The following is a 10,158-nucleotide window of genomic DNA, read 5'->3' as shown; positions in this document are numbered from 1 at the left end:
TCTATTTAACGATGCCATATTTAACATTGAAATATCATGACAAAGTCATTAATGTCATTCTAATGTTCTGTTGTGTTATTTTAATTTGTGAGCAATTTGAGTTTGCTAATAAAAAATAAATAATTAAGAAGAGAGATTATTCCGAATTTGAGTATGCCGAAATATAAAGCAAAAACAGTTCTTAAGTGGATTGAAAATGAACCTGACATGACATATGACGGTAATAAAAGTATTTTTTGTGCAAAATGTAAAACCAAAGTGACAACTAAAAAAAGTAATGTGCAAAGACACATCAAGGGACCAATGCACAATGGCAATTATCGAAAGTTTGATGAGGATTTCAATCTCAATTTAATTCGATTCCTCATTTTGTGTAACATACCATGGTCACAAATGAAGAACCCGGCTTTCAAACAGTTTTTTTTTAAGTATTTATGCTGCCAGTGTGCAAACCAACCTACACTCCCGAGTGAATCATGGCTGAGGAAAGTTTATTTGGATAAATTGTATCAGAAGCAAATCAGTTCAATACACGATAATCTTTCGAATGAAAAAATATGGATTTCTCTTGATGAATCAACCGACTCTTTAGGGAGATATATAGTGCATTTTTTAGTGAAGCCATTGAATTCATTTAACAGACCATATTTAATAGCCTGCAAAATATTATCAAAAGTTAATGGTCAAACAATATCTGTATTCGTGATGGACACTCTGAAAAATATGTGGGGCGAATCTTATGACTACAAAATTGGAAATGTTCTGGTGCTAAGTACTGATGGTGTTGCATACATGTTGCTGGCTGGCCGAATTTTGAAAACTTATCTGCCTAATTTGAAACACGTTACATGTTTGGCACATGGGCTAAACCGCGTAGCCGAAAAAATACGTTCCCTGTATCCAGATGTGGATTTGCTCATTTCAAACGTTAAAAAAGTATTTTTAAAGGCTCCTAATAGAATCCGCATATTAAAGGATAAATATCCTAATATGCCCCTGCCTCCAAAACCAGTGATTACGAGATGGGGAACTTGGCTAGCGGCAGCAGCATATTACGAAAAATATTTTGACGAAATAAAAGTAGTCCTATGGGCATTGAGATCGTCAGACGCAATGTCGATAAGAGTGGCGAAAAGAATTATACAAACTGAAAATTTACGAAATAATCTAAAATATATTGTTGAGAATTTCCATATAATTGAATATGCCTTAAAAAAATTACAGGAATATAAAATATCCGTCGTAGATACATTTTTAACGTTGGACCAAGTGAGAGCTGTTATAAGCTGGTCTTCGTCTGCTTCTGTCAGTCAGAAATTAGAAGACGTCATAGCTAGAAACTGATCTATTTAGGGACTATGCTGAAAAAATTTCGGAAGGAACAGATGTGGACGGTATTTTAATGTACAACTTCACTCCGCTCACTTCAGTGGAAGTAGAAAGGTCTTTTTCCATCTATAAGTGGATATTAAACTCAAGAAGAAGTGCGTTGAAAATTGAAAGTCTAGAAAAAATTATAGTTCTTTATTACAATAACCAATAACAAAGAAAAATTTGAATAAATAAATAATACTTACTCGTTTTGTACATAATGCACTGTCATTTTTGTTTAATTATTATTCATGAATTCTTTTTAATATTTCATCTTGAGGCATATCTATATTAACATCTACACTTGACATTAATGACGTAAAAATGGCTCACTCTGTCCGAGGTCTGGTCTCGATACATTTATGAACTCAATTCGAAACAAAATAAAATGGCTTTTAGATGGTTCTCTTATGAAACATACGTGCATTAAGGTTAACTGAACTATTTGGAGTTTTCATGATGTCAATCCATTAAGTCATTTGGAACTATAAACAAAGTTTTGTATCTTAGTTATGATTTTGAGACACTTTTTTGCGAGGTCGTTACCTGTCTAAAGAAAAAATCAGAGGAGTTTCAAGGCCGCGATAGTGGGTGGGCCTTTGTTAGTAATTCGCATTTAGATATTAATATAAACAAGTATCAACCATTACGAGGTTCAAGCTATGTTGACCTACCAAAGTTCATTAAAAGCAAGAAAGCATGTATAAACATAAAAAATAAAGATCAATGTTGTTTTTTATGGTGTGTAACAGCAGCTTTGTATCCTTGAACCAATTATCCTGAAAGAGTATCATCTTATCCGAATTTTCGAGACGTTTTAAATATTTCTCAAATTTCTTTTCCAGTTACGTTCGATGATATTAGAATATTTGAAAGGAACAACCCGATGCTTTCAATAACAATTTTTGGTTTAAAAAAAGAAAAGACTATAATTGGTCCGCTGTACAAGTCTGAAATACCTAAACAACAGGAAAGTAAACAAAATATGAACTTGCTTTTAATAGATGATGGTAGCCATCCACCGCATTATGTTCTGATCAAAGATTTGAGTCGTCTTGTGCGTAAACAAATAACGAAACATAATAGTAGAATATACTTTTGCGAAACCTGTCTGTTATTTTTTCCTAAACAAGACGAACTAGCAAATCACTTGTGTACTAGAGAAGCGACTGTTTTGCCAGACAAGGGAACCGTAATTAAATTCAAAAATTAAAGCAGAATGTTCCATTTGTGATATATGCAGATTTTGAATCATTGTTAGAACCAACTGAAATTAGTAGTCATACTGATACTTCTAGTAGTAGTGATACTGATGATTCTGATACTCTTAATAGTCCTATTACTCCTAACACTATTAGGTTGCAACATCATATTCCAGCTGCCTTTGCATACTATATTGTTTGTAATGCAGATCCAAGTCATAATCGCTATGTTTCTTATCGCGGTACTGATTGCGTTGACAGATTTATTGAAGCAATATATAAAGATGTTGCTCATATTCATAGGGTTGTTACCAAAAATACTCCCATAATATTCAACAAAAATGACGAGCTAAATTTTCTGAATGCGGTGCGATGTCATATTTGTAACCATTTATTATTTTCTGATAGGGTCGTGATCACTGTCACATTACGGGAAACTACCGCGGCGCAGCCAGGGACCGGCCCGCTATCCCTTATAAGGGGTTTTGTAAGGGTTTTGCATAAGGCTTAACTCACCAGACCCTTTGCCCGTCGAAACCCTTTCATTTTGCTTTTAAAGCCCTTATATTAAAGCTAACCCTTTTGAGTAATCGGTATCCAATACCCTTACAAAACCCTTATCATCCGCTCACCAACACCTTGCATATCGCTTATAAGGGTTAGCCTTATAAAGGGCTTCCCTTTCAGCATATAAGCGTGCTAATTTAAATCGTCTACCTTGTTCATAAAGCACACATTACTCCAAATCGAATACTAAGCGATCGCCGGCGGCGGCGGCGTTCTTTGATGTTCGCGCGCTTCCGAATGATCGAAGCCGCTGTAGGTGAAATACGGTTCAATTTTCAATGGCAAAGAGTTGTGATTGGCTGTTGCTTTGCGCGGATCGAGCGCATCGTCACGTCGCTTTTTTCTTCAGTCTTAGACACGCGCCAATGTTATCACTACTACTTACTCGTAATTGACAGTGTTTGTTTTACAAATCTACTACGTAAGTGAGGACTGAAGTGACCATTTTTGTTATTATTGTTGTCCACGCCGTTGCTACTACATACGAATCATACCTACGATGCCAAAAGCAAAAGTTGACGCTGTTCACCGGTATTTTTATTTGATGTGGAAAGTAATAAAGGCCAATGTACATTATGTGGCAACAAGCTAAAGGTAAGGATGTTTTTTTTTTTTTTATTTGACTAGATAACATCACTCGCTCGATCAAACAATCACTCGCATGAGTCGCTTGCGTTTTTTAAACCTCAAACCACATCGATAAGAACGTATACAATACTTCATTCTAATCCATTAATTAACGTCCTTGTAAGTAAACAAACACGGGAGTTATTTCTCATATAATATTTATATTATTAATCACATTCATCTGAATGTTGAATCATACTTGATATTTCACGACATTTTATAAAAACCGGCCACTGCGACTCGGACTCGCGTTGCAAGAGTTCCGTACATCACAAGTAATTAAGTCCAACTGTTGTCTTTTTTAGGGTTCCGTAGTCAACTAGGAACCCTTATAGTTTCGCCATGTCCGTCTGTCTGTCTGTCTGTCTGTCTGTCTGTCTGTCTGTCTGTCCGAGGCTTTGCTCCGTGGTCGTTAGTGCTAGAAAGCTGAAATTCGGCATGGATATATAAATCAATAAAGCCGACAAAGTCGTACAATAACATCTAAAAATTTAATTTTTTTGAGGGTACCTCCCCTACCCGTAAAGTGGGGGTGAATTTTTTTTTGCTTCAACCCTACAGTGTGGGGTATCGTTGGAAAGGTCTTTCAAAACTAATAGGGGTCTTCAACAAACATTTTTTGATAAAGTGAATATATTCGGAGATAATCGCTCCGAAAGAAAAAAAAAAATGTGTCCCCCCCCCCCCTCTAACTTTTGAACCATAGGTCCAAAAATTATGGAAGTAGAGCTTAAGAAAGACATTAAATGAAAACTATAGCGGACATGATCAATTTAGCTGTTTTTGAGTTATCGCAAAAAGTTTCCCCTTCATAGTAAAAAGACTTACTTTAATTAGGTACTGATTATGCAAATTTGCCTATTTTATTTAACTCGGGTGAAAGGTACCGTTTCATCCCTTGGTTAACAATTTACTATACTTTAAGCTCCAGTTTAGCTTATTGTGACGGAAGAGTAACTACGGAACCCTACACTGAGCGTGGCCCGACATGCTCTTGGCCGGTTTTTTATTCTCAAATAGTTTCTAAACTATTAATTTTAAAATAAGAAAAAAACTTTATTTAAAATTCTCACAACGAGCTCTTTCATTTGATGTGTAACACGACATGAAAAACTTATTTTTTTTAATTTATTCATTTGCCGAAATGGCTCCCATGTTTAAAATTCATTTGTTTGCGTTACATGTCCGTATTTAGGTCACAAACTCACATATATGTACCAACTAAATTAGTCCAGTAGTTTCGGAGAAAATAGGCCGTGACAGACGGACAGACGCACGAGTTCTAAGTGATTCTCATAATTTGGAATCGCGTATTAAACATATACGACCGGTGGATAGTGATAGACCGCGGGCCAAGAACATATATCGTCAGTCATCGCCTCCCGGCTGATACTTTTTCAAATGATAGTTTAGATGCTGTTTAAAAAAAAAACCGTCAGCCAGTTGTATCGCGGTAGAAAGATTAGAGCTACATGAAAATGTAAAAAATATGCGCCGTACCACTATATGTCCGCAAAGTATGCGCAAGGTGTATATTGCGTAATCCGTTCATTTGAAACGCCTGATGGAATGCTACATGCAAAGTTTCATGATTTTGGTTTGCTGTCATAAAAAGGTAAAGCGCTTATTTTTAAGATGTTCATACGACCAGCAGTCGTTTTCACCACCGCGATACAGCCGGCTAACGATTTTTTAAATTAACAATAGCATCTGAACTATCACCTGACAAAGTATCAAACGGGAGGTGATGACTAAATTTTTTTTACGTGATTCGGTGGCTGCCATTCCTCAACCCACCAACGGAGCGGCAGCTAACGTCTACGAGGGTTCATCATACATAGCTGTTAACCACTATACAAGTTTTCGCCCGGGAGGCGATTGGTCATGGAAATCTGTTCCTGGCTCGCGGTCTATGACCCTGCCTATGAAGCCGATGGTCCCGGGTTCACATCCTGGTAAGGGCATTTATTCGTGTGATGAGCACGGATATTTGTTCCTGAGTCATGGGTGTTTTCTATCTATTTAAGTATTTATATGTTATATATATCGTTGCCTAAGTACCCACAATTTGTGTAATTATGTGTGTAATGTCCTATAATATTTATTTATTATATTTATTTGATTATGCTTAACAAAATGAAAAAGTAATGTTTTGTTAAACTTTAATGATTCTTCTCTTAAAAAAATATTTTTCTCTGCGGAACCACTAAGTAACTGTAGAAAAAAAACCAGACTATGATCATAAAAGGACATTTATCCTTCCCTTGCCCTGCTACGGACTTAATAGCAACTTAAGTAATTACCTAACCTATCTACCTACCTACTAAACTTCGCAGTCCCTTGAAGCTTGAACGAGTCCAACTCTCACTAGGTTCTATGAGTTTTGCTCTGACATCTGCAAACTCTGAATTTTCGTTAACGCTATAATTTAACCTTATTTCTTGCAGGGAAAACACACCAGCAACCTCAAATGTCACTTATCAACAAGGCATTTACCGGAATACAATGAAATTATACATATAAATAAATCAAATCAAGCATCAAGACTTTCAGGCGAGAATTCTACAAAGAGTGAGGATGAGAATCGTGTAGAAAATCTTAAAGATTTATGCATGCAGTTAATTGCCGTCCATGGTCGCCCTCTTGCATTAGTAAGTGACGTTCCGTTCAGAAAATTTATGAAACTGGCAGCAACGGCACCAAGAGTAACAAAACCAATAGATTTAAATGCTCAATCTCAAATCAAAGTAATAAACGAAAAATCAGTTCGGGCATTGATACCAGAAACAGCGTACCAAATTAAGTTAAAAATTGCTTCGGAGATTCGAGAAAAATTGATCAGCCTAAAAGTAGATTCAGCTACTTGCTCGGAACGCAAATTCTTCGGAGTTAATATTCAGTATCTGAATAACGATAAGATTATAGTCAGAAATTTAGCAATTGCAGAAATTTTTCAAAATCAAACGGCCGAATTTTTAAAAGAAAAACTGTTAGAAATACTATCCGAGTTCTATATTTCGACTGATCAAATTTACTCTTTGACTACTGACAACGGGTCAAATATGAAAAAAATGGTTAAATTGTTAAAGGGTAATTATTGTTCCGAAGACTTATTTGAAGACACTACAGATAATTCTGACCCTGATATGTCTAGCGATGAAGAAGATGATCAGCTGAATGAAGTATCAGAAGAAACTGCCAATTTCGAGTCGACTTTGCTACAAAATGCTGTTAGTAATGACACTCACAAAGTGAGGGGTATGTTATGCGCAGCACACACTTTACAATTAGCAATTAAAGACGCTATCAATGAAAGTGTTGAGGTCCAAGTAACTTTAGACCTAGCCAGGAAGATTGCAAAGATTCTGCTTATTCCAACAAACAGGAATCTATTGAAAATAGCACATTTGAAAGTACCTATTATTGATTGCGCAACAAGATGGACCTCAAAATATGATATGCTCGTACGTCTTCAATCATTAAAAGAATTTTGTGAAAATATACACGAGGTTTCCAGATTAGCCTCAGGTCAGTTTTGGGAAGAAATCGAGCAATTCATAACTTGTCTGAAGCCGTTGTATGACTGCACTCTCATTCTTCAAAGAGAGCAATTAACCGTGGCACACAGGCGGATTTTCCTAAATTTCTGGCCAAAAGTCCAATGTACCAAATCAACGATAATAGTCACGTGACTTTATTTTTTGTATCTGTATCGTTCCTAAGATTGAATGACAACCCTCATAACAATTTAAACGAACGTTTTCATAACTACCCACATTAACGAAGTATCGACTTCTGACCAAAGGTTAATTACTTGTTAAAACTAAGTGTATTTATATAACATATTCTATTGTTTTGAAGTTGTTTGGTGTGATTTATATAATGGATTGTGAAGCTGGAGGTATGTAACTATATATTTAACATGAATGTTCATACTTTTCAGTTTGTTTATACACAGGAAAAAAAAAGTTAATTTACAATCGAATTTTTACCTGTTGGTTACTTATATTAGTGTATAAAGTTCAATATTCAATAGAATCTGACTACTGAATGAATATTATAGTAAAGACAAACATATTAGCTAAACTATTTTGATAGTTTAGGTTGCTAATACGTGCTAATTTGTTTTTTATTAGACAATTATCAGTTGGAAGTAAAAATCACGAAAACAGTTTTTTTTTATTTTTTCTTTGTTTTTAGGTTCATCTTCTGAGAATATCATTATAAGTCGTCGACAATTGCTTGCATATTATAGAACTGCCAGTTCCAAATAAAAAAATACCTGGACTTTTTAATGATGAAATGAAAGGAAAAATGATTAAAGAGTTTGTAGGGCTGCGTTCAAAAGTTTATTGTATTAAAACCATTGATAAAGTTATTAAAAAAGCTAAGGGTGTGAGAGAACCTTTCATTACAACAAGCAAATTTAAGTTTTCAAATTACGAGAAATCATTATTTGAAGGAGATGTAATAAAAAGAAGAAACATTTTATTTAAGTCCATTAAGCACAACATATTTACCGAAAGTGTAAATAAAATTGCTCTTTCAGCTAATGACGACAAGCGTATGATTTCTGACAACCAAAAATCCACAAAAGCTTGGGGACATATCTCAATACTTAATGTTTAATTGTTAATTTATTGACATAAGCATACATAAATATTAAGATTTAAACGTACTGTATTTTTGACTCCATTATGTGTAATTTGGTTAATATTTTACTGATGAATGATGTCTTATTATAAATAAATGTATTATCTTGTTATTTTGTTGTTTTCATTATAATTCACCTTAACCCTTTTTAAAGCCAGTTTATTTATAGACGTTTCTATCTGAAACCACGTGATGTGATGAAACAGAAACAAGTTGTGACTTGCTTTAGGTATACAAGTATCCACGTGTAAAGCTTAGGATATCATATAACACTATTGCGCATTTACATTTTGCTGAACAAACAGTAGCTAACCTTTATAAGCGCATAGTAATGTTTAATTGCTAACATTTGAATAACATCACACGCTTTCTCACGAGCTGACCTGGTAAGTTGATTTAAAAAATCTAATAAACATCAAATTATTTGTGTATATAATTTATGAATATTCATATTATTTTTAACTGTATTTATCAAACTATTTTTTCTCTTTTTTATTGCAAAATGTACATTTTTTATATTATATAAATTTATGTAAGTATATGGATTTATTTATTCAAACATATACTAATTATACAATTTTAAAATAAATCTACTTAAAAAATAGAAAGTAGTAATTAAAACTAAACTTCAAAAATAAACCTATAAATAAATTAAATTCTCCGTTTTGTTATAGATTTTCAAAAAATGGGAGATACCGAAGACGTCCACATCCCTTTTTCACAATACGCACAAGAGTTTGTGCTTCCAGAAGAATTCGATGACAGCGACTTATATAAAAAAGTCAAGAATTCTATTCAAAATCCAAACTAAAGAAACGGACAACAAAAGTCAATAATAAAGTCACTAAACGATACATTGTATATCCACCATGTTTCGTGATAAATAATGAAGCAGGAAAAGGCAACAAGCTTGTAAGAATCCAAATTATAGATATTCGAGATGGCATTCCAGATACAAACGAGCAAGACGAGAAGGTGCTCCTGAGCGCGCAGTACGTGGCCAATGATAGCTATGATGAGATTATTGACTGCACTGAAGGGGTAATAAATAAAATTTCGAAGAAAGTATGTGGTTGCAGTGCGAGTTTATAGAACTGTTCATCTAAAGTTAAATGGTACTACTTTATATTTTGTATTATGTTGGCCTAATAAACTTTATTTAAGTTATTTCGTGTTTCATTAATTTCCTCAAATTTATAGTAAGCGATTATTTAATCCCATTTATTTCAAGGATTTCTAAATACCATTTATTATTAGTTCTTTCAATAATACATATTATTATTAGTTCTTTCATGGACTCTCACCCAATGGAAACAATTCGGAGGTACTCTAAACAGAGTAAAAGAAAAGTAGATGTTCAATGTCCCCAAGTTGTCAAACTGTACAACAAGCACATGGGCGGGGTAGATTTGGCAGATATGCTGATTGCCCTATATCGGACCCCCTTTAAAACCCGTAGATGGTATATGGCAATATTTTCTCAATTATTAGACATGTGCATCAACAATGCCTGGATCCTGTACAGAAGTCATAACGACGAAAAGAAACCATTAAAACATTTCCGGTACGAGTTACATGAAGGTTTGTGTAGAGCAGGAAAGACTGTTATATATGAAACTGGAAATAGTTTGCCACAAAAACTTATAATACAAAAGTCTGTGGTAGAAAGACCAACAGAAAGCGTGCGGTATGATAATGTGGGTCATTTTTCTGAAAACGCAATAGCAAGGGCACGTTG

The 10,158-nt window shown here is 34.4% G+C and overlaps 1 protein-coding gene across 1 annotated transcript; it reads left to right on the top strand.

Annotated features, from left to right (window-relative positions):
• The first annotated feature begins 2,603 nt into the window (after positions 1-2,603).
• On the top strand, positions 2,604-8,506 carry LOC133524807 (uncharacterized). The gene is made up of 2 exons (XM_061860952.1): positions 2,604-3,734; positions 6,215-8,506. Exon 2 carries the CDS (start codon positions 6,380-6,382, stop codon positions 7,457-7,459), a length of 1,080 nt encoding a protein of 359 aa, XP_061716936.1. The 5' UTR covers positions 2,604-3,734; positions 6,215-6,379; the 3' UTR covers positions 7,460-8,506.
• Positions 8,507-10,158: the final 1,652 nt, after the last annotated feature.

This window comes from Cydia pomonella, chromosome 14, assembly GCF_033807575.1.
Source record: "Cydia pomonella isolate Wapato2018A chromosome 14, ilCydPomo1, whole genome shotgun sequence".
NCBI lineage: Eukaryota > Metazoa > Arthropoda > Insecta > Lepidoptera > Tortricidae > Cydia > Cydia pomonella.
The sequence above is the reverse complement of the archived record's forward strand: the minus strand, read 5'-3'. Positions and strand labels throughout refer to the sequence as shown.

What these genes read in the sequence shown, in the direction of transcription:
- LOC133524807 (XM_061860952.1), top strand. Translation starts at nt 6,380, where the DNA reads ATGCAGTTAATTGCCGTCCATGGTCGCCCTCTTGCATTAGTAAGTGAC.